The 25,612-nt window shown below is 36.7% G+C and overlaps 1 protein-coding gene across 4 annotated transcripts; it reads right to left on the bottom strand.

Annotated features, from left to right (window-relative positions):
• Positions 1-2,746: 2,746 nt before the first annotated feature.
• On the bottom strand, positions 2,747-25,612 carry LOC121413777 (myb-like protein X). 4 transcript variants are annotated; one of them, XM_041606718.1, is made up of 10 exons: positions 25,521-25,612; positions 12,943-16,355; positions 12,073-12,272; positions 10,516-10,650; positions 9,264-9,557; positions 8,711-8,821; positions 7,579-7,701; positions 5,109-5,256; positions 4,261-4,448; positions 2,747-3,669 (listed from the first exon to the last, which is right to left on the bottom strand). In XM_041606718.1, exons 1-10 carry the CDS (start codon positions 25,598-25,600, stop codon positions 3,556-3,558), a joined length of 4,806 nt encoding a protein of 1,601 aa, XP_041462652.1. In that variant the 5' UTR covers positions 25,601-25,612; the 3' UTR covers positions 2,747-3,555. The 4 variants fall into 4 exon arrangements, with proteins under 4 accessions (XP_041462652.1, XP_041462653.1, XP_041462655.1 ...); XM_041606719.1 differs by lacking the exons at positions 2,747-3,669; positions 4,261-4,448 and adding an exon at positions 6,264-6,389 and having other exon boundaries at positions 5,168-5,256; XM_041606721.1 differs by lacking the exons at positions 2,747-3,669; positions 4,261-4,448 and adding an exon at positions 6,264-6,371 and having other exon boundaries at positions 5,168-5,256.

The following is a 25,612-nucleotide window of genomic DNA, read 5'->3' as shown; positions in this document are numbered from 1 at the left end:
GGGGGAAAATTGCCCACTTTTTCTGTGTAAAACACACTGTATGGAATTAACACTGCTTCTAACACAATATGACATTGTGGTATCGAGGCCGGTGAGAGCATTTACAGGAAAGTCTATTTTGGAAGCCCTATAATTAAAGCTGTTCTTAAGCAAAATACTCGGCTGTTAAGTGGTGAAAATGCATTAAAGGTCAAGTCCACCTCAGAAAAATGTTGATTTGAATCAATAGAGAAAAATCAGACTAGCACAATGCTGAAAATTTCATCAAAATCGGATGTAAAATAGGAAAGTCATGACATTTCAAAGTTTCACTTATTTTTAACAAAATAGTTATATGAATGAGCCAGTTACATCCAAATGAGAGAGTCGATGATGTCACTCACTATTTCTTTTGTTTTTTATTGTTTAAATTCTACAATATTTCAATTTTTACGAATTCGATGATTAGGACCTCCTTGCCTGAAGTACAAAATGTTAAAATAATGGAATTCCACGTGTTCAGGGAGGAATGAAACTTCATTTCACATGACAATGACGAGAAAATAAAAATATTTCATATTTTATATAATAGAATACAAAAGAAATAGTGATGTCATCAGTTCCCATTTGCATACCGACCGAGATGTGCATATAACTGTTCTGTGTAAGTAAGGGAAACTTTAAAATGTCATAACTTTCTTATTTTACATCCGATTTTGATGAAATTTTCAGTGTTATGCTGTTATATTTTTTTTGTTGGGGTGGACTTGTCCTTTAAGGTTGGATTTCTGTATTAAGTAATTTATTAGCTTTCGATTGTTATATGATTTATCAATTTCATTTTGGGTCCGGTCTGGGTCTTAAAAGTGTAATCTTGAGAGAGAAAAAATTTGTTTCAGATGTCCTGTTCCTTGGAAAAAGTCCCCCTTTTTCTAAAATAGCAATTCTGTGTCCGTCGTTCTAAATTATAAAATAAAATTCTGTTCTAATCGGCAATATACAGAAGGTATAAATATAGTTCGTAGATGTCAGTATCAAATGCTAAGACCATGTTTCCCATTCAATTTTTCTTACCTCTGAATTTTTTCTGTTTTTGTATTGCAGAAAATTGGGAACTTTACCTTGTGTAATGCAAGAGGTGAATTCCTGAATTCTGAAATGTATTTATTACCGTGTTGTACAGATGTAACTATCAATAGTATATTTCGTGTATGTATGTGACATAATGCAAATTTATAATGAATTTTTATAAACTACAATAAAGACAAAGTGAAATGCATATTTTAGTAGCATGGTTAATTTATTTTAATGTATAAACAGCATTATTCAAACCATTTCAAACCTTGAACATAATTTAATGACAACTTTAGAAAATTCTCAATGTACATTGTACAGTAAGATGTTAAAAAAATAAAATGTGTTTAATCTTTTTGATATTTGCTTTAATATATTCTTTAAAAAATTTTTTTTTTAAACTGCAAGAATCCTACTAATCATGGTCTTAGGTCAGAAAACCTACAATGCATGTGCAACCTTTGCAATACTAAGTTTACACAATTTCTTATAAAACTTATTGGTCTTCTAATTTTTTTAATGTTAACAACTCATAAAACCAAAATTTCTTCAGTGTTTTTCCAATTCCAATACAGGAAAGAGTTGACTGTAGTTACACATGACGCTCTTTTCTTCTTCCTGTCCTGAAATATATTTTCACTCTTCATAAAGCGTTTAATCTTAATGAAAATCATTATGATGAAACACGGATATAAAAATTACCAAATTAATTCTAGCCTCAGTCAAGTTTATTTCGTGCTGTTCAAATGGTAATTGCATTAACCAGTCAAATACTTGTTGCACACATAAAATGTACAAGTACTTATGGAAATTAAAAGGGGATTGGGTCAAATTTACCAGACCCCCTTAAAGAAAAACAAGTTTGGTCTGGAATTTGGGGGGAGAAAATAGAATCCTAAAATGTGGTTAAAATTTAAATAGGGTTCAGTCTGTAAAAGATTTTACCTTGGACCAACATGTATTAAATTTGACCATTGACTCTCATCAATGGTAATTACAATGGCAACTGCTAGCGGTGCCATTGTTCGAACACTCAACAGCCAATGGTACTCTATAAACAAGCCCACAGAAAATGAAGAAAGTACCCATGCCTTTCTGGTGACCTACCTTAATCATCCTGTGATGTATTTGACAGGGGCTGTGGTAGCCCACCCCCACACACTTTTTCCACAAAAACACAAATGTAAAAATGATTATCTGATTATCTTCTGCATGGCCAGCCCTCCTCCCACTTTCAAAACTGTTCCGCACCCTGTTTGACAGAGAGAACTACATGTAAGTGCATGTATTGACACACTCAATGATAAGTACACTGCATTACACATACATGGTGTTTACCAAAAAAACTTCCATTATTCTCTCCATCATGAAAACCTTTAAAGATCATCTAATGAATTTGAATGTTTTCCCAGAAGCATTACATATAAAATCCCTTGGAAGTTCAGCCCTAATCGTCTTCATAGAGAGCAAGATTGGTGGGAACTGATGCCATCTCAACCATCAATGCACTCTACATGTTTTGGAATACTAATTTGGGAAAATAACGGAACCAAAATACTTGGTAACCAACCAACTTCCATTGAAAGGTGGATACCATGCGTGACCATGGGGTTTCGAAAAGCACCCTAAACAAGTATTTTCCATGTTCTGAAAATGTACCTCTTTACAAGTATTGGCATATGAAACCCTTTAACAAGTATTTGAAACAAAACAATACCTTTGACAATCATACCCTGAAATGACCCCCTAAACGAGTAGAACAATATCTTAATTGTTATCACGGACGTGATCATGGCTGGACGTCGGCTTTATCTTTACATGAATTGGATTAATTTCACCCCACATACCTCGCTCAAATCGAACCCTAAACACAGTGTTAGGGCAAAAAGTACATCCTTTATAAATTAAGCATTTTTTTTCATACCCTAGCAAACACGTAATTTTCCTAGCGTAATATATGCCCTTTTTTCATTATTTCAGTGTTTTTGACACCCTTATTACATTATGTACGTAACGTGCTGCCCTATCTTTAAAAAAGAGGTCCTTTTTACAGGTTTTCTTGGTCACGCATGGAAAATCTGGCCCATAATTTTGCTCCCTCCTTTTACTCCCATGGTTACCTCAAAACCCTCTCAAAGTTGCTTGTCCAGCAGAAAGATACCATGGCCTAATGCATTTTTGTACTAGCTGACTGCCTCTTCAGGTGTCTAGACGAAGCCGAAACAGGGATTCAGTATTAAGCACAGGGATTTTCTTCATGTGAAACAAAGTTCAGTGATGCCAGCCTGAAGCGAAGCCTTAACATGTTAAAAGCCCCATGTGTGCTGTCCTTTATAAAGGTAAGTCATCAGAGCTTGAAATCAGGAAATTGCTTGAAGATTGACATCTCTGAAAGTTCTTGATAGCCTTAGCAAGCTAGTTCATATATGAAAGAAAAGTCAACTTGAGGTAACTTTTGTGCTTTTAATTCTGTCTTCCATGAATGGTGTGCTGGATTCTTGATCACGACATCAGTAGACCCATTTTCTGAAGAGCGACCGTGGCTGCCAAAGCCTTTGCATCTTTCTTATTCGCCGAAGGCACAGTCGGAATGTACTCTTCGTTTCGGATACGCACCTGGAACAAGTAAAGGAGACAATCACAAAATAAAAATTCATTTTTCCATCAATGTATGCAAAATCAATGCAAATAAATTTCAGAATGGTATGACTTAATGATGTACGGTCAAATATTATATAGGGCCAGTGAGCAGAGAATGATAAATAGGCTTTGGATTTGATAAACATAATTGTATTTTTTTCAAGTCCAAATTACAAAAATGGCTTTGTGAATATCTAACAGCAGTTTTTGTGTTTAAGATCAGGCATACAACAATCTACAGAATACATAGTGAATATGATTTCACATCACCATAATCCCATTCTAATAGTCTTACATTTCAGAAAGGTATAAACAGCATAAATAATAACAGTAAATTTGAACAAGTGAGACACATCTAGCTACAAGTTAACAAGGTCTACCCATCTCAGCTCATAAAGCTAATATTGTCCACTTCCTGTAAGGTTTTCATTCTTCCTGGTACCCATCTACTCTTCTGTGGAGCGTTGCAAGCTTTTGCAGATGTCGAGGGACACTACTGTGTCTCTTCAAGGGACATTGACGAGTCTCGTCGAGGGACATTACTACTGCATATTATTCATATTTTACCTTGAAAACAAAGTTCTTCCTGTGAGCTGGACCATCTTCCCTGACAACTTCAAAGTTTGGTTTGCCCCATCTTTTCTTATTACAGAGTTCATTTAGCGCCATCACGGGGTGTTTGCCAGACAGATCCTTGCGGATTACCTTGGAAACATCACCTTTCTTCTTAGGCTTCTCTGCCGCAGCTACCAGACCTGGAGTTAGGGTTGATGATAGGAAACAAAATCATAACAAAAGAATCCGGAAAATAATGAAATTGCTTAGTGTAGTCCAAGCTATCGATTATGGACTTTTCAAGTAAAATATTGGAGGCAATGTAGCACATTTATCAGCGGATAGCTGTTAAAGCAAGGTTAAGACCTTGGGGCAATCGAAATGTACAAGGTTTTGCTTTTGAACTAATAACAAGGCTTAACCCGTTTGAGACTGAGCCTGTTTAATAATAATAATAAATTGGTGCTTATATAGCACACAATGAATTAAAACTGCTCTATGCGCTTTACATATACAAATTACTCTCCAATATTACAATTACACTACAACAAAAATAAGTTTGTTTTCAAATGTCTTTTAAATAATTCGACAGAAGTACATGATCAAAGATGAATTGGCAAACTATTTCATAATTTGGAACCGCAAAAATAAAAGCTAGCTTCCCCCCTTTTGAAAAAACTCTAGGAATGTGTAAAATTGAAGTGTCTTCACTAGAACGAAGTCTGTAATGTAGCCAGTGTGGTAATCTAGTACACTGTAGTTCCGGATGCACTTTATTCACATATATTGTGCAATCTAAATCATCAACATGGCGTTTTTAGACCAAACTAAATAAAATTCACAAGGAAATCTTCAGTTACCTTGTCGATCCGTCTTGATTTCCAGCAGTAGCGGATTGAGTGCGCCCTCTTTGTTCTTGCCGAGACCTTCTCCCTGCTTCCACCCCATCTTGTGCATTAGTGAGCGTCCGATGTCCGTGTTGACTGGTGCAGCTGTCAGGAACATGTCCTGTTGGGTCACATAAGAGCCAGGCACCACAGGGACCGATGATGACCGAAGGTTACCAAAAAGTGACCCAAGATGACCCCAGGTGAAATGGAATGACCCATGGGCAGGATGGGCAATGTCAAAATTCCCCATAATATCATTAATTTTAATGAGAAATTAATTGGAGGAAATGAAGTAGTGATGGTGGAAGAAACAGAAAAAAAACAAAGAAAGTGTTAGAACCTAATGATGAATGCAGGTGGGTTTATCTTTGTTATTTGTCATCACTAAAAATGCACTACTAAATATATCCATAACCGTAATTAATATGAAAAAAGTGAATATCAGATAAAAAGAAGAAAAAAATCAACTAGTCCAAAGGACATTTCCAAACTTTCTGTTACTATTCAGAATCTTATTCAAAATATCAAAACAATCAACTTAGAAAATGTTATGACTTGATCAGGCTTTTATAGAGTTTAATACAGAATGACAAATCTATTTTTACTTTTGATCATATGTATCCTCAGATGAATATACTTACAACACCAGAGACCTTCTTCTGTACGACGCAGGGAAATATGTATACATGACACGAAGAAAAAAAAACACACCACAGAAATACCCCAATAAACTTGAAAGGAGGGTTTGAATTTAGCACAAGAAATGGGCCCATATACATCAGTTTTTGAAAACAGCTCTAATGAGAAAAAAAATATATCATCCTATTCATGAGACAAGATTCAATTGATTCATTTCTTGCTGCAGAGTTTAAGACACTGAAAATAAAGTAACATTTTAATTGATGATTCCTATTCCAGTGTTTACCATATACAGTATACCACACAGCAAAACAGTAATTGTTGTCAATTGCATTGCCAGATACTAGAGTATTCTCTCAAACTTGGCTGAAAACAGAAATTTTTTCTGCTTGACCAATATTTTGTTCATAAAAAAAAATGTGTATACCGACATAAAATGTGGGGGCCCATTTCCTTCATACAGTGCTAAAATGAAACGCTCCTTACCCACCAACTCTACATCACGATGTCCGTTTCTTATTCATTCTAGATTCATCTGCAGCTCCACATTCTTCTCCGCGTGGCTATTGCTGAGCCGTCGTAATGGTTTACAACCTGTAACAAGTTTCCAGCCTAGTCAGAGAGAAATGCATGCTGCCACCCCCATCTCTAAAATGGGACAGGCCATGGCCCACAGAGGAGGCCATGTTGTCCCATTGGAGAGATGACAGGAAGTGGAAGATGGCATTTCTGGAAAAGGGGTGTTTTGACATCTTCAAATGGCATGTTGACTACTTGCATGACCATTATAACATTGGAGTGCACACTGAAGAGGTCTGTAAGGCTTCAGATCAGTATTTATACAGTAACTATTTTTTGGTGTGAAAATCAAGGTTATATAAGGTTTATTTTTATATGCAAACAAACCTTACAGTCGCCACCTTCACACCAGTTTTTCAGCTTAGTAGCCTTATTAATGATGTGCATTATTTTTATTATTTTTTAATATGCACTTATTCTCCAGGATTCTACAGCTTTAATGTATTTGAAAAAAAAAGTATTTTAGTTTACTATGCATGGATATTCACTTTCAGATGAATTTTCTTAAAACTTTTTGTTTGTGAAACAAAGAAATGTAATCCCATATTTCCTGTAAATGTAAGTCTTTTTATTTTGCACCGACTATCACTGGAAACATGTTACAGGTAACAAGGATGGATATTCATGAAACAGGGAAATATTACCAAATTCCAAATAAAAGGTGCTTTACATGGATATTTGGTAATAAGTCTCTGTTGCATCAGTTAACAAATTGATATCATAGTAAATAGTTGTTAAGTATGATGTAATTTAGACTACAGCATTTCACTACAAATCAGTTCAACACCTTACAGGTTTGAATAGGATTTAAAACGTATCTAGACTTCTTAATATTAGCTTTATTCTGTGTATGTGAAGATAATTTGGTCACTTCTTTCTTTAAAAAAAAAAAGGCCCAAATAAAAGTCCGGTCTAAAAGTTATTCATAAAATGAGAAATTTCAAAAAAACAGGAATAAAAAAAAATATGAAATAACATAAAAAGAAAATAAATATTACTGAGCACACAGGAAAAGGATGACAAATAAAACACAGTCAGATAAAGAGTGACTAATGGGGGGGGGGGGGGGGGGTGGTAAAGAAATGTTAAACTACTGAAAATCCCTCACAAAGTAATGATAACTATTTCCAAAAAAAACACCTTTGCTTCAGAATACTTTCTACTTAATAAAACTTAGAGAATTAAGAGTCCAAACCTGTTTTCTTTTTTTTTTAATACAAACCTTCTTTATCCACGCTTGATTTTTTCTATTCGGATTACTAAGCTGTTCTGGACGGAGGAAAGTAGCGTCAGTGCTACCTGTGAACAAACCAGGTTTCTTGCTGCTATGCGCCCATGTCCGAATCTAATACACAGTGAATAATTTTGAAGAATCAAATAAGGAAATTTGCATTTAGCACACTCATCTTACAAGGAATCGTACACCTGAAAGAAATATTAAACATTTCCAATTTGCATTTGATGAGATTTTCCCCTTCTAGCAAAAACAGTATTTTTGATTTGTTTTGCCACTTTCAATCTCTTAAAGTAGGATTGTACATGTAAGTGACGTAATGGCAATTTGCCATGGGTAACTAGCAATCTCTTACTTTTCTTTTTGCCATTTGGAGTACTATACTGATTATATTCTCTTTAGATAATCGTCACCATCAATCACAGAACTGTTAACCTTCTACAAAAAAAAGGAATCCTTCGAAGGAAAAAAAGTATTTTTTTTCACAAAAAAAGAGTATTTCTAAAAATTTGTCTCAACGCAACAATCACCATCCTGTTGAAGTGAGATCGGTGAAAAACATGTGAATTGACTCTCCTTGAAAGCTTGATCATTCACCATTTTAAACATGTGCTCGTAGGAAAAAAATTACTTGTTCTTTTCATGCAACAAGTTACTGGCCCGACAGTGATTTTTACCAGTCTGGGACTGTCGGACCAGCTCAAGTGCCGCACGCTGTATATAATACATACTCCATGACTGGAAATTTATAAAAAAGTAACAAATCATACAAATAAATGATATTGGCGTATTCATAGCAATAAAAAAAGGAACAAATACTCTAAAAATTCATAAAATTTATAAAAAAGTAACAAATCATACAAATAAATGATATTGGCGTATTCATAGCAATAAAAAAAGGAACAAATACTCTAAAACCGAAACAGTTGGCATGTCTGCATTTATTAAGACACCGGTACTGTAAAAATGCAATTACCACATGTTAACATGCATAGATGTATATCTGGACGTTAATAATCATATATTATTTGCAATTCTTTGTTTCACAAGTTATTGGATCAAACAAGGTCAACCTCTGTCAAGGTTGGAAAAAAGAGACACAAGATTCCTTTCAACTGACCTGTTTTTGTGAGTGATGAAGAACAGTGAGCGCCTCCACATTATTGGGATTGGATTGTAGAGCTCTGGCGGCCTTCAGTCTCGCAGAAACAATCTGACCAATGTCATAAGACTGTACAAAATGGAATGACAAAAGAATTATAAACTTCATAACACAAGGAAATTAGAGGAAAGTATTTTGTGCAAACAATGACAACAAATAAAAGGTGAATTATTGACTCCAAGCAGCAGAAATTAATGCTTCCGCCTTTGCCACGTGAGAAATATATCAAAAGTTAAAATGTTAAATTGTCAAAAAATGACTTCTGTCACCTATAACTTTTACGTTTGGAGTAAAAAGAAATGCAATCAATGGCTAACAAATTTGGGCCCCTAAAGCATTCACATGTCCGGCAAACTGTAAGTACGCAACTGATTTTCTCGTCTGCCAATAGCAAAAAATAAATGCATCGATTGATTACCTAAGTTGAAATTTAAAATAAGTGAAATTTTGAATCAAGTGCAAATTAGATTCTTGCATCATCCACTAGGCCTGCTGCATGACAAATACTTACGAATCCCGGTGCATCTTCAAAGACCCTGTCCTCCTCTGCAACCGGCTTTGGTGGCTGGATGTTGGTCACCCCAGGAATGTATGGTCCGGCAGGAGCAGCAGCAGCTGCAGAAGCCACAGAAGTAGGAGGTGTGGCTGTTGTTGCTGGGGTAGTCTGAGTTGCCGGTGTAGTTGCGGGTGCGGCTGCTGGCCCAGTTGCCGGAGTTGGTGGCTGTGGTGCAGTAGTAGTACTGGCCTTTGTGGTGGGTGCTGCCGGTGGTTTCGGTTCTGGCTTGGGCTCTGGTTTCTCAACAGCCTGAAAATAAACAAAAATATCATTTCATCTCAATCATCAATTCGCTGTTGAAAATATAATCCATGCATCTAATCTGTACAAGACATGCAGATTGATATCACACCTATTTGGTATCAAATACAGGAAATACAGCAGCAATAGGTCTTCTTTTGTTTCCATGTTTTCACATAATTTTTTTGTCACAATATTTTTTTGGTTTTCCATAAATTTCTTTGCATTCTGCTAAATCATTCTGTTTTGTATTTTGCAGAAAAAAAGGAACCAAAGAGTGCATTACCAGGGAGGCATCTGGTAGGGATTAGGCCTGGGAGTAAAACTCTTAACGATTGATGCATTTGATCATTTTATCAAAAATCGGCAATCGAACACTACATTTTTGCACTATTCAAATGTTCACTAAATGAATACAGACTCAAGACAATGGAATATCAAAAGTACACACAAATATTTGATATTTGAAAAGAGTAAGATAACTGATGAAATTCATGCAAAACTTAAATAACTAATTCTAAACATTGTAACTCTTTCAAGACACAACACTGAGGGCTGCCCCAGTGACCGTGCATCAGTGTATTGACGTGCAAGTTATAGGCACTGTACTGGGACACTCGACCGAGTCATCCGCTAGGTCATATCAATAGGTGAACTTTTCTGTGATATCTTATAATCCAGGAATCTTGCTTAAATTTGAATCTATTTGAATGTGTACCGTTGCGAGAAACTGAATGGCCAAAAGGGTGTTTGTCCCAGACCAGGTGGGTGTTTTATAAAGTTGTTCATAAGTTAAGAGCGACTTTAAGAATGACTTGTGATCCTTTCTTATGGTAAAAGGTGTACACCATTGGCGTTAGTTTAGTGTGCAAGAAAGGTTCGCCAGTTGTTCTTAAAGTCGCTCTTAACTTACGAACAGCTTTATGAAACGGCCCCCTGGTAGGGATCACACTCAATGACTACTCACTGTCCATTGGCCATAGGGGTCATTGGCATTGGCAATGATGATCTCCTCCTCTTTCTTACGATGTTGGGAACCACTGGACACTGGGAACTGAACCCTCAGGGTGTCCTTACCGCCCACTGGTATCTGCACAGCATTCTAAAGAGAACCACAAAGGATTTAAAGATAAGTTAAATTAGTTTCAGTGCACACCGATTCCACGAGACAATCTGTAAAACCAATGTTAATGTCACTCATCATGGATCTAGATCTGGTATACTTTACATACTAGTAAACTGAACTTTGTAAAATCATGAAATCTATACGATCGCGAAAAACAGATAAGCACATGTGGGACAAGTGTAGTATTATTGCTTGAAAAAATACCTGCCATTTTACAGGAATCCCATGCTCATTTTGCTAATTTCTCAGCAAAGGCACAATTTCTGCTAGAACCCTTTGGCACATATTCTTTATCAACATAAGCACACACTTAGCTCACATTATTGGATTCTGTGTACACTCACTTTAAATTGTTACAATTGGTATTCGTCTCAATGATTATTATCATACATATTATTACCCTCATTGTCAATTTCATTAAATTCAACTTAATGTGCCCGAGCCACACTGGCTAAACTGACTACAAATTGACCAAAACTGTTATTTCCTGAGGCATACCATCAGTTAGTTTGGAGTCTTGTTTCGTTGTGACTGTAGCATGAATGTTTTTACATAAAATTACTTAAAATAATCTTTTTAACAGAACTGCTTTCTCTATGCTGCAATTTTATTTGCCTATTACAAATGAATGCGTCTGCATTTTATATTTCTTTGGAGAATTGTTTTAGTGAATATCACCCGCAGAAGGTGGGTGGGGTGGGAGGGGATGAGCATTATGCCCCTAACCACCAATTGGCTTTTAGGGGAAGTTCACCCTGAAGAAAACTTTGCTGCAAAAATAGCAGAAAAAATTGTAAAAACTATTGGTGAAGGTTTGAGGGAAATCTGTTAAAGAGTAACAAAGTTATTAGAGTTCAAAGTTTTGGATTTGTTGAGTCATAAACGAGCAGCTGTCCCATGTGTTATGTAATATAAAATGCATGAATTTCAAATTTTGTATGGTTCCTGACGACTTAAATTTTGTTTTCTATTCATGATCGAGTGTGAATTGATTTGTCTATTGATATACAAAAGGTACAGTGAAAACCATTTTTCAATTTTCTGAGAAAATGACATTTCATTGAGTTTTTACCATTCACTATGTATGAATGTTGCTCGCATATGACGTCACAAATCAAATAATTGAAATTCTAATAACTTTTAATTATATGATGAATTTTTCTCGAACCTTCAGCAGTAATTTTTATTATTTTTTCTGCCATTTTTACAATAACTTTTTGTCAGGGTGAACTTCCCCTTTAAGTACATTACATGTAGGTTCCACACTTGCATGAACTTACAACAGCTTTAAGAATATATCCTGTTGTGCCATTAATATTTAATATACATGTAGAAAGGGAGGGTTATTTGTATAGGTTGCAGTTATAAATGCCAAAATGAAATTGAAAAAAAAAATACCTTGATGTTCAATACAATGGGTGCCGCTTCTTTGACCTTGAAAGGATGTCTGACGAATGGTTTCTGAGACTCATCCCCATCTTCCTCATCTGATCCGACCGGTCTGTTCACCGGAGAGTCATCGTCAGAACTGCCTCCTTGAAGATTAGCCAAGGCCTTGCATCGCTCAGTGAACTTCTGGATGGATTCATTGACCTCATCTGTAGGAGCAATAGCAACAAATTACAGAAGGGATGAATAACAAACATGATGCAAGTTTTAGCTGTACATGTAGTAACACAGACACTTTCAGAATATTCAAACGTAAAACATACGAAATGCTGTAGTCTGAAAACTAATAAAACTGCAATCCATATATAAATTTTTGACATTCAGAGATATATAGAAGTTTTTAAAATTTATTCAATTCAAAATTATTTAAATTCGATTTGTTAAGACACTGAATTGAATAAAATCCAGTTTCAGATTGCAATTAAAAAAAATCTATATTGAAGAATTTCTGTACTGATCATACAAAAAATTTTAAAATCATTATACAAACTTAAATTTATCTTTTTTAAAGGTGTTTGATTTGCCTTTTTAAATGGACAAGTTCCTATACTCTTATTACACATTATTATTTCATCAATGGCTTCATCCTTTCTTCACTAAATGACTGGATTGTAATCTAAGAGTAAAAATTATGCTGGTAAACATTTGAACAAATATCTAAAGGTATGCAAAAAACATTAATTTACCTTATCATTTCATGATTTATTCAGCACAAGAATGCATTCATTAAAAAATAAAAACATTATTAAGTCTTTCTAAAAATAAAAATAAAAATGATACACCATAAAAGTGCATTTTTGTAGAATCACATTAACTTACATGAGTCAGCTGCTTTCTTAATGGATTCAGGGATGGGCAAATTAGCTGGCAGCTCTCCTGCTCTCATCCTCTGTAAAGCATTGGCCTTGGCAATCTCCAAAAGTTTCTTCTTGTCAATCTTAAACTTGGGGGACCTCGACCGCGACCTAGAACGTGACCTTGAATAGGAACGCCCCCTTCTGCGACTGTAGCCATAGCGTGAATGCCTGTCATATCGGTCATTGAAGTGTCCTCTACGACTGCTGCTCCCACTGCCAAGTCTGTCAAACACGCTCCTTCTGTCATGTGCAGGATGGCGGATGAAGGTGTCGCCAATGTCGTAGGGTTCGTCTCCATCATCAGGGTCAGATGAACTGTCGTCTTCTTTCGGGACCATCCGTGTTACCCAGCAGCCTCTTGACTCACTGAAATAACTCTTTTCCACCATTTTGGGTTTCCCGATGCTTATGTCACTATCACTACCGTCATCAGAGCGTGATTTTGAACGTGAGCCTTTGTGCTTCTTGTGAGAGCGAGAGTGTGAACGGGATTCTGAGCGTGAATCAGAATACCTACTCCTACGTCTTTCTCTGTGTTCACTTTTGTCTCTATCACTCCTGTCTTTCTCACTTTTATCTTTCTTTTTATCTTTCTTCTTACTTTTCTTGTGCTTTTTAACGATTTCACCTTCTTCAATTTCACTGTCAACTGCTCCTTCCTCTTTATCATCAGCTTTTTCTTTCTTCCTCTTCTTTGATGTCCTGTCAGTATCTTTCTTGACATCCTTCGCAGCCGTCTCCTTTTCACCAGATTCACTTTTGTTAGATTTTTCTGTTTTTTCTGTGGATGAGGATGTACTGTCAGCTCTTTTTTCTTTCTTCCCAATTTTGGAGGCAACATCTTTATTATCAACTGAGCCTACATGCTCTGAATTTTCTGAAGTTTTTCCTTCTTTGTTTGATTTATTAATATCACTGGTCTTTCCTTTTGCAATAGAAATATTTTCCACCTGACTTTCAGCACTATCTAAATTTTTATCAGGTGTTGGCGAGTCTGCAATATCTTTCTTTTCTTCAGAAGGTCTTTTGGCAGCGTCTTTGGCAAGAATTAGCCTGTCCTGAACCACACCACACTTTTCTGCAAAGGGTGTTTTCTTTTCAGAATCACTCACAACTGCTATATTGTTTTCAGTGGTAACATCTACCTGTTCATTAGGACTGTCCATGTGACCCTTTCCTTCAATCACCCTTTCTTTGCTTTTGTCTGTATTTTCTGCCTCGACTTCATCCTCTTTTAGCAGGACCACTTCAACAGGCTTTCCAATTCGCGACTTGATTTCAGAGAGTTCAGATTCAACTGGAGTGGACGTATCAGTTTCTACATCATCCTTCTTTTCAGCTGAGTCCATGCTGCCTGAAACATCAGCATATTCTTCAGCAGATGGAAAGTCATGTTCAAGATGATCAATCTTGACTTTGGTTGCTACTTGATTCTTCCTGGAGTGACGCTTTTTATCTTCCTTGTCTTTGTCTTTCTTTTTCTCTTTGTGTCTCTTATCATCTTTCCTCCTGTCCTTACTGGAACTCTCATCATGTTTTGAGTCCTTTTTACCCTCCTCTGTTTTATGTCTATTCTTACTGTCTTCCCTTTGTCTTGACTCCTCCTTTGATTCACTCTCATGATGTCTTTGCTTATCAATTTTGTGGCTAGAGTTGCTTTTGCCATCTTTCTGAGTTTTGGCAGTATCCTTTATGCTAGAAAGTGTTATTGAGATGCTTCCATCTGCATGCGAGGGATTTGGCCCTGCCTGTTCAGTCCCAGTTTCTTCCTTTGAGTCACTCTTTCGAGAATTTGTCTTGGCATGCAACATTTCTTCTTTGGCTTTTATGTTACTTCCAGTGACATTTCTGCATTTTTCCTCAAGCTCAATTCGCTTTAGTTCAGTAACCTTGATGCTTCTTTCTATTTCTTTAGATAAATGTACAGATTTGACATCAACTTCGATTTTCTCTATCTCTTTCTGACTTTCTCTGTTGGTAATTTTTTCATTGCTCTTGGACCCTCTTTCATGCTTGCTATCGGCCTTCTCTTTTTTATCAATGTCATGCTTTCTTCTGCCTGTCTCCACACTCAAATCAGGTTCTGATTTCTTAAAGACCTCTATCGCATCTTTTGCATGCTTTTCCTTTGAGCTACTTCTACTTCCATGATGACTTCTAGATTTTTCTTTTCTTTCTGAGGATTTACTACTTATATTTTTCTGAACATCTTTCAAAGTTTCATCCTGTTTTATTCCCTTTGCTTCCCTTTCTTCACTTGTTCTTCTACTGGAACTTGAACTACTCCTACCTTTCTTCTCCTTTGAGTCCTGCATTGATTCCTTCTGCTTTTCTTCTTTGCTCCTTTTCTTGCTAGAGCTTGCCTTTTCTCCCTTTTGTTCAACATCAACTTCTACTCCCCCTTTCGCCCCATGATCAGCATTCTTTACACAAGAACTTTCCTTTTCCTGTTTGTCCTTGCGTTTGTGCTTACTCTTTTTCTTTTTGCTTTTCTTATGCTTGTGCTTCTTGTGTTTGCTCTTGTGTTTGTGTTTGGAGGATCGCTTATCTTTTCCCTTTCTTTCCAACACTTCTGTTTCCTTTTCTTCTATAGTCTTATCCAAATTCTCACTTGTCTCCTTGACGTCTTTTTCTCCTCCTCTTCCTTCTTCTTCTCCTTCTTCTTCTGCTTCATCGGATGAAGGTGACAACTCACCATCTTCCAGAATGGTTCTCCATGGTAAACCATCGGCAATCCACTTTTCATCGTCACTGTCACTACTATCATCACCATCACTGCTGCTGCGAGAGTCCGAGTCTGACTCCTTTTCAATTACTTTCTCTGATTTTTGTGGTAATGCCAACAATTTGGTTTGGATATTTATCTTGATCGTTTTCTTTTCACCCAACATTGGAACGCCCTTCTTCTCCGCAACAACATCATCATCAGATTCCATCTTTTTGCCCAATGGTAAAGCCTTAAAATGAGGGTCTGCCTTTGAAGGTTCTTTTTTCAATAAAATTGTTGATTTAGAATCCTTCTTGGTCATCTTGACATCAGGATTCGGGGGTTCTGCTTCAATGTTTGCAAGAACATGAGTTGTCTTTAAAGGTGCAGACCCTTCCAGTTGTGAGGCATTGGAACCCTGTCCTTTCAGAGTCGCTGCATTTGATGCATCTTCCTCATACAGCTTCATGAGTTTCTGTATCTTATTACTGTTCCCAGAACTGGATTCCCCATGATGACGCTTGGTCCTTTCCTTCGATTCAGACTTGACCGTTTCCAAATCTTCAGTCTTTTTTGATGATCCTAATATCAGTTTGGAAGTATCCCTGTTGATTTTTATCTTTCTTGACTTGGGAGATTTACTAGCCATACTGTCATCTTTCTTGCTTCTGAAAAGATAAGCAGAGGATGGTCAGCTTCATGAATAAAAGATAACTTTATACAGTTGACCTTATCCATGCTCGAATTCAAGACTTTTTCTGAGGTTTGTTATACCATTTTCCCCCCTAATGTGAAGATACCATCTAGTGTAGGATAGAATATTAAACTCGGTACAAAACCAAAGATTTAATATGTGCAGGGGAAGGAATTTGGTCAATCAAGCAATAAATGTACCGTTTAGTGCTGTTGTCAGGAACAAAAATCCATGTCGACATGTCACTTAAAAATAAATCCCGACATCGACAATGTTGACATGGAAAGGTACCGTAATTTTGTCTCCCTACTAAGCCTGAGTCATATCGATTATTTTGAAAACCGGTGTTCGACAGCTTTAATTCGATCGAACATCGATGCATCGAATATTGAAGCGGGAAAAAATTTGCTCCGGCCATCGCGTCGATGCGCTATGCATGCACTACGCACTGACAGTATGCGCTGGCGTTAGCCGGGTGAGCGTTGCACAAGCAGATGCTAGAGCAAAGTTCGTTTGTATTTTCCATGACCACAAAACACACAAAAAAAAGGCCGAGGACCAATGCAGAATTCTTCCCAAAATATCTTCAACAATGATATTTGCAGATGACAACATATAAGTTTAAAGTGAAACAATAATAAAGACATGAATCACGCAGAGTCGATCCGAATTATTTTCGGTAGCAGTCCAGACTCGCATTCACCAGCCCCGTCCGCAGGCCCGTACACTCACTCTCCCGAAACGACAGGCGTGCTTGTCAACTCCAGCAAACAAGTGCAACCAACGGAGAGCGCTATAACTTGCCTGAGATTGTGTAGTTGGCTCCAAAATGAGTTCCAAATAAATTTATGCGAATAAATACGTAATTTTCTCTGAATGGTCATTTGAATTGCTATTCAATGCTGATATAACGATTGTGAGGAAAGATTGTGGAATATGAGTTATGACGATGTTCGAGAATTAATCCTGATGATGACAATCACTTTTTTTTTGTTGACACAATGATATTGAGCATGCGATCGAAATAAATACGAATGTTTCAAATCGAGCCCTAAATTCATATAAATTATTACGATTTAACAAGATTTTATGGTCATACGAAGAATATTGACGATGTCAGCAAAGTATGTTATGTTCATATGGAAGAATTAATACTGGCATTATTTCTTTTGTTATTCCATCTCTGGACGTCTTCTCCGAGCTCCGAGAAAAGAAGCACAATGCGCATGCGTGTTCGATGACGTATGACATATTTTCCATTCATGAAATCAGAGCCCAAAGTTTGGCACAAACTAGCTTCAAATTGATGGGAAAAAAATATCAAACGCAATTTTCTCTGTTTTGTCATGTAAAATGTTATTATATGGTTATATTACGATCTTGAAAAGAGTTTTTGAATGTAGGCAATGTTCGAGAATCAATCCTGATGTGATAATTATATTTTTTAGACAAGTGCACTCTCTTGACTCAAGTCGATCGTCATGAGATGTCCGCCATTGCATTGAAACGAAATACAAACGTTTCACATCAAGCTCTAAATTCATATTAATGATTATCATATGCAAATTATTGTTAAATATTACGATTAAATAATGTTCTGTGGTCATGATATTAATATTGTTCATGAAAGCAAGATTTATTTTACGTTGATCGCGTCAATCTCCGGCCATTTTCTGGTTTGATTAAAGAACAGTACTGCGCATGCACGATCGATGGCCAATTCCATTCATGAATTCATCGTGCATAAATTATCTCAGCACGAGCAGACGAGTAAGACTCGAAGTATGATCGAAATAAACTTCAAATTAATGGTGAATAGGCATCATAATTACACAATCGGTTTCATTTAGGGGGCAATAGAAATCAAGTAAGTAGTAGTCAAGTTGGACATTACTGATATTTTGATGATTGATTGTGTGATCCAAACGAATCGGCCGGCCGTCGTTTTTTTTTTTTTTTTCGATGCACCGATTTTGCAAAATCTGCACCGGTGTTCGATGACATCGATCGAACACCGATTTTAAAATCGATTCGACTCAGGCTTACTCCCTACCTAATTAAGTAACAATCATTCGATCTCGGCTAATAACACTCATTTACTTACATGTATTCACCTTGACATGAGTGATATCCCCACACTAGATCTATATCTATACAGGCTCAGTTCAGGAAAACATATTTCGACTATTAAAGCTAGAGTGAATTCACTTCCAAAATCGCAGATTTAGTATACATTTTATTCAGGAGAATCAAGTTTTTGTACCAAGATATTATCTGAAAAGCATTGCGCAATCACTCGGAGCCAATTTGAGAATCACCAATTGCAACAGTAATCATTGCGTATTATACGTTGGTACCGGTACAAGTGCTGCAAACGCAAGCTCCTCAAATTCAAACAAAAAAATTAAAAAATCAATCAATAAATTCAGTACTTCTGCAGCGATCTCCAAACGAAGGAAAGCAAGTTTTCTGTCACTTCATAAAATGAAGTGTTCAATTACAGCGGTCATAAATTTGACAAAAAATATTACTCATAATTATTTATGATCACGCATTGAATTTTAAAATAATTTATATCTACACTGTATAAATTTAAAACGGCACTTTGTAACATTGCTAATCGAAGGTACGTCATAACGAAGGTTCAAGGGTCTGACCTATTGGATTTGCTTTGTTGACAAACGGATTGAGAGATCTACAGGAGATCGGTCTGGTAAGAAATCTTAAGTTCAATTTTTTGCCTTTTCTTTAACCAATTTTGGAAATCTTCATATGCATTAGGCGTATGAAGGTGTAAAAATCAAACAAAAAAACATTTACGTTATAATTTGTATCTTGTTTACAAGTGTCTCTTATGTTAATTTTATCTTGTTTACAAGTGTCTCTTATGGCAGGTGGTTCTAGGCTCCATGTCATGTACTTCACTACACTACGCTCAACCTACCTGAACTTCGGTACGGTGAACTCGATCAGATATTCCGAGTGACAATGGTGGGATGGAAATGTTATTTAATATTGTAAAAATTATAGAAAAAAACATAACGAGAAAATAAAATAGCTTAGGCCTAATTTCTTACTCTTCACCCGTTATTCACTCCATGTCCATCTTCCGGTTATCCTCAAAATTAGTGATTTTGGGCCAGTATCTTTTTTTTCACACATATTATTCACGGCCAATTTCAAAACATCGCATGCAATCTTTCGCAGGTTAAACCGATCGCATCCGATGTTTTGAAAACGGCCGTGAATACGTGTGCGGAAAAAGATACTGGCCCAAAATCACTAATTTTGAGGATAACCGGAGGATGGACATGGAGTGAATATCGGGTGAAGAGTAAGAAATTAGGCGTAAGCTATTTTATTTTCTCGTTATATTTTTTTTCTATAATTTTTACAATATCAAATAACATTTCCATCCCACCATTGTCACTCGGAATATCCGATCGAGTTCACCGTCCCGAAATTCGGGTAGGTGGAGCGTAGTGTAGCGATAGTGAAGTGGAGACTGCACAAAATTTGCCGAAGTACCTGTCATGGTGAAGAAGTTGAACTTTGAAATTGAAGTACGGTATATCTTATCGGTTTATTGCCATTTCGTCCACTGCCATTTTGTCCACTACCCACATGGTCTAATATCATTTCGTCTACCATCAGTTGGTCCACTATCCACATGGTCCAATTACCATTTCGTCCAATCACCATTTCGTCTAATAGCCATTTCGTCTAATAGCCATTTCGTCTATTATCATTTGGTCTAATAGCCATTTGGTCTAATGGTATTTTTTTGCCAATTGGTCCAATAGCCACTTTGTCCACTATCATTACGTCTATTCCCATTTGGTCTAATAGCCAAATGGTCTAATAACCACTTGGTCTACTTTCATTTCGTCCATGTTCCATTTGGTCTAACTGCATTTGGTCTACTATCACTTGGTCTAAACTCATTTCGGCTAACAATCATTTGGTCTAATTGCCATTTGGTCTAATAACCAATATGTCCAATTGCCATTTTGGCTAATCACCATTTCGTCTAATATTCATTTCGTCTAATACGCATACTGGTCTACTATGCTGCACTAGCGCCCTCTACGACCCGAGTCGACTCTATTCGCGATTGTGGGCCTAATTAATTACCAATTCTCTTCAACTTCTTGATTTATTTTATCACTGTTGACTAGTGTTGTTCGTCATTGATTACTTTGCATTATGGAAGTGTTTTCCACCCAAAGGGGAAGCAATGTGTGTCTTATCGAGGTTATACATACACGATACGGGCGAGGAAAAACGGAATGGTATACTGGCGATGGCGAAAGGGGGCGCCAAAAAGGGGAAGGAAAGAGAGGAAAAGAAAAGGGAGAGAAAAAAAAGAGGGAAAGAAGAAGAGAAAGAGAAAAAAATGGGGAAGAAAGAGAGAAGGAAAAAAAAAGAGGGAAGAGGGAGAAAGAAAAGAAAGAAAAGGAAAAAAAGGAAAGGGAAACATCTCATGCTTCGCGCTCGCATTAATAATTTATTGAGATATGTATCCTGTACATAATACCAAAAGAAAAATGATTAAAATCTCCCATTTTTGATATCTGAAAATAGGGAAACAGCTTCAGCTCTTGCTGCGCGCTCACATTTTTATTTATGATACATCCATCTCTTCTTGAATTCCTTCAAACAATCCTTAATCTGTTACTTCTTTATGTCAATTAACCAACATTTTCGGCAATAATTGCAGTAATTTTTCATTTTAAGATAATTATGTATCCTGTATTACAGGGAGTGTTCAAAGTGTCCTGAAATATCAATTTTTTTTAACTCGCCGTTCACATGTTTGTATATTCATTTCTAAACTGGATATATAGTGACGTGGATTGTCAATGTCTAATTCCTTCCTTCAGCTTTTTCTCGTCTCACTCCCCGTTTTCTTTTCCCTCCTTCCCTTTTTCTCTTTTTTTCTCCCCCACCCTTTTCTCTTTTTTGGGGCCGTCAATAAGGAGGGGCGGACGCTTTGCCCTCCTCGAAATGCCTATGTATCCACTTTATGAATGCTTACAAACAGTCCTTAAAACGTCATTTTTCATGTCAGAATATCACAAATTTCGACCCGCGCTCGCATTGTTTATTTAGATGTGTATTATGTACAAATTTACAAAAAGTGATTAAAGTGCCCCGTTTTGAGGTCTGAATATAGGAAAATTTCAGCTCGCACTGTGATGTTGCATTTACAAAAGTAAAATATGTATCTTCAAGAATTCCTAAACGCAGTCCTTAAAACGCCCGTTTCATGTCAGTATATGGAAAATTCTCAGCTCGCGCTGCGCGCTTGCAATCCTCGCATTAGTTATTAATCTAGAGAAATGTTCAGGATTTCAAACAGTGTCAAGACTTACGATTTTATGTGTAAAATAATAGTGGGCCTACATGAAATAAAATGTTTATAAAAAAAAAAAAGATCAGCTCGCGCAAGCAAAAAAAAAAAAAAAAAAAACACGGAAAAAACCCTCTTCGATCCGCAGACAGGGGAATATATAAATGAATGAACATTTTTCGAGCAACAGCCCCCCTGCCCCCATTAGCAAAAGCTAGATCCGCAAAAGGGATGTGTTATAATTATACCCGGCAGGCCTATATACTCGCGACCAAAAATCTACTCTAGTGATTTCAATACCCCCCCTTCCTGTAAACTCCTGGATCCGCGCCTACGTAGTAGTAATTATTTTAATTATGTATATTATTTCTATTATGATTATCCTTATTATTATCATTTTTGTTAATATTAGTAATATGATCATCATAATTATTATTATTAGTAGTATTATTGTGAATTTTATTATTATTATTATTTATTAGTATCATTATGATGATTATCATTCTTATTATTATATCCATTAATTGCTACAGCATGAGTATATCACAAACATTATACTCATCGTTATTGTCAATACTACTAGGCCTACATTTATTTTAGGCGCAGGCGGGCTTCTAGCGACGGGAAACGAACAAAAAGGGAGAGGATAGTACAGGGAAAGAAGATAGGACAGATCGGGAAGAGCTCTTTTTTGGGGGGTGGGGGGTATATTGATCAATAATATTTCTTTAAAAGGCTATATTGTCTTTCATCTGTTTATCGTATTTTGATATCGGAATACAATATTCTCCTTTCTTTTTTTAAAATAAAAATTGAGCGACAAATTAAAATAAAAGGACCCTTTTCCATTTTCCCCATCTTAGTTCCCCCTTTTATATGTGTGTGTGTGCGTTTTAGGGGGGGGGGGTGGGGGTGCCTGAATTGCTGTACCCACTGAATCGACCCTTGCGATAGTAGTTATCATCATAGTTTTTAGGGTTTTTTTAAAACTAATATCATCAATAATTTCAAGGTATTAAAGTCATTTCGCTCCCCTCCTCGGATAACGCAAATTATTTGTATTAGACGAAATGGCTATTGGACCGAATGGCTATTAGACTAAATGGCTATTGGACGATTTGGGAATTGGACGAAATGGTTAGTAGACGATTTGGTTGGTAGACGAACTGATTATTGGACCTAATGGTTGATGGACGAAATGACTATTAGACGAAATGGCAATTGGACGAGTTGATAAGTAGACGATGTGGATATTGGACCAACTGAAATTAGCCGACATGGCTATTGGACCAAATGAACGGTAGACGAACTGGTTAATGGACGATTTGGCATTAGACCAAATGGATTTAGACGAAATGGTTGGTAGACGAAATGGTTGTAGACGAATTGGCTATAGACTAACTGGCTATTAGACTAAATGGCTATTAGACGAAATGGTGATTGGACGAAATGGGTGGTAGACGAAATGTTGATGGACGAAATGGCATTAGACGAAATGAATGTAGACCATGTGGTGAGTGGACGGGATGGCAGTAGACGAATTGGCAATTTACCATCTTATCAATCATCAATTTTTTATCTAGACCAAAAGCTTCGGTCTCTGTTATGTTGGTTGTTCAGCTGAACTCCATTGGCTTCACTGACCAAATACCATGAATATAGTGACCGAAGTTCTAGCGCGACCACTTGTTCACTGCTACCACCCTGCCTGTGAGGAATCTATAGGTAGGACTATGGTATGCCAATGTTGTCCAGAGCACACACTTTAAAAAGTCATTAAAATATCACCTTTGTGACCAAAATTACTAATGTCCGTACAGTTGCAATTTATTTTTCATTAGTAACTTGGGAATAATTTTTGTATTCACCAGAGCGCTCAAAAACTTGAATTTTGGGCATATTTTTGTGTATGCACTCTATTGGTGGAAAGTAATATGGCAAGAAAATTTTCATTTTTTGATCTCTATTTTTAATTAAGAAAAAAATGATTTAAAGTATCAAATTTAAATAAGAGCCAAGTTGTATAAATAATAGGTGTAATGGAAACTGTCAGTTTAAAAAATCAAGCATTTTCCCCAAACAAAAAGAGAAATTTAGCCAAACATTGCCACCCTTATTTTGCCACACATGGAGATATAACTGAGAACAAGGTTATATTATAACCTTGTTCATTGAATGAGCGCGACCTAATAACAGGGGACTCAATGGCCATATGTTTATGTACTTAAGATCAGATAAAACGGGGAACTGAATTTGAGCGACAGCCGAGGTAAGACAGTTTTTGTTCCTTTTAACTTGATTTTTCTCCGTTTTTTGTCAATTAATGCCAAGAGGGAATATTAATTTGCATTTTGGTTGCGTTAATCTTCAAATTTTTATTCATCCAAGACAAAAATTGAAGAACCTCGACGGGGGAATTTGCATTGCAAGTCCCCTAATCATCTAGGGCCTAATGCCAATGGTGGCTGCACGATAGTGAGCCGTCTGTGTACGAGGACTCAGGAGAAATTAAAAAAAAAATGTTTAAAAAACTCCTCAAAACAGACGGCTACCAGCTGTCTAAGGCATGCCATGACTGAATAGCATGCTCTCAACAGTACCAACAACATTCAGAATTACATGGTCGAGTCGAGGTCTCATGTGAATTCCGCCATGATGTTCAGGCCCCTGGACCTGCCAGCCCAAGTATAGGCACGTATTGTATTACCGGACACTATCATATTTCCGGACGCGCATATTACTGCGTATGAAATCAATTTCGTTCCGTAAGACTTCCGCAGATCAATTTCACAGATCAATTCAAAGAACAAGATTGCAAAAACAAGGCGAAAAAATCCAACTTTTACCTTATTTTTCTCCAAAATGACAGAAAACGCTTAAAATATGTTATAACATAGTTTTGCATTATTGATCCCAATTGATCTATTTTCTGATGGAAATACGGGCTTAATTATTTGCCGAATTTTAATCTTGTCCGCTCCATCGCTCAGATCGTTGACGGCTAGTTCTCAAGGTACTCGGTAGTCCGGCCGTGCGCGAGGTTTACCGTGATAGATCTAGAGAGTCGTCGACGATCGACAGCGCATCGATCGAACTTGATGACTGAGGAGGGTCACGATATGAACGAGCATTAATACTGGAAAGTGCCATATCGAACGCGCGATAAAAATGAAATTGGTTAGCAAACACAAATTTATTACAAAGATCTGTTCAGAATCGACATAAGAAAGCAAACAAAAACTTAGAATTTACTCATGATATGATATATCATGATAAAATCACACGCAATTCTTTCTTACATCAATATAATCAAGAATATTTTTACCCATCCGGCGCGCGTCCGGAATTATGATGTAATTTGTCACGCACGAAAATAATTGTTTTTCGCGAAGGGTATGCGGCAAGTGCGGTGCAAAGAAAACGGTTGGAAAATATAAAATAATTTCGTCATATTCATAATTTTCAGAATATTTGGAATAGCAAGTGATAATTTTTCTTGATTGTATTTCCTGTAGCTGTCATTTTTAAAGCACTGAAATAAAGGTGTCCGGCAATAAGATACACTGCCAGCCCAAGTACACGACCCCCACCTCGGACCTAGCGGGCTGCATGCTGTACCTGCTGCACCCGGCTTAGTACCGCGACGACGGCAGACGCGCAACCGACCGACAGATGTTTTCGGAACATGAATAAATGTTTAACTTCGTAACAGTTGAATTCATATCAAAATTAAAGATTTTATTACTAAAAATAATATTACATGAGATAAAAGAGGGGAAACATTACGTTTTAGATCTCTCTGCTTCAAGATCCCGCATCTTTTTAAGGGCGAAATCACGAAGGGCATCTCTCAAGTTCTCCGCCATCTTATTATTCCG

The sequence above is a fragment of the Lytechinus variegatus genome, chromosome 4 (assembly GCF_018143015.1).
Source record: "Lytechinus variegatus isolate NC3 chromosome 4, Lvar_3.0, whole genome shotgun sequence".
NCBI classification, from domain to species: domain Eukaryota; kingdom Metazoa; phylum Echinodermata; class Echinoidea; order Temnopleuroida; family Toxopneustidae; genus Lytechinus; species Lytechinus variegatus.
This window is presented reverse-complemented; position numbering and strand designations above follow the sequence as displayed.

What these genes read in the sequence shown, in the direction of transcription:
- LOC121413777 (XM_041606718.1), bottom strand. Translation starts at nt 25,600, where the DNA reads ATGGCGGAGAACTTGAGAGATGCCCTTCGTGATTTCGCCCTTAAAAAG. An exon ending in ACCCCTATGGCCAATGGACA is followed by an intron (nt 9,558 to 10,515) that starts GTGAGTAGTCAT and finishes GTTTATTTTCAG; the next exon opens with GCTGTTGAGAAACCAGAGCC. An exon ending in AATCAAGACGGATCGACAAG is followed by an intron (nt 4,449 to 5,108) that starts GTAACTGAAGAT and finishes CCCTAACTCCAG; the next exon opens with GTCTGGTAGCTGCGGCAGAG.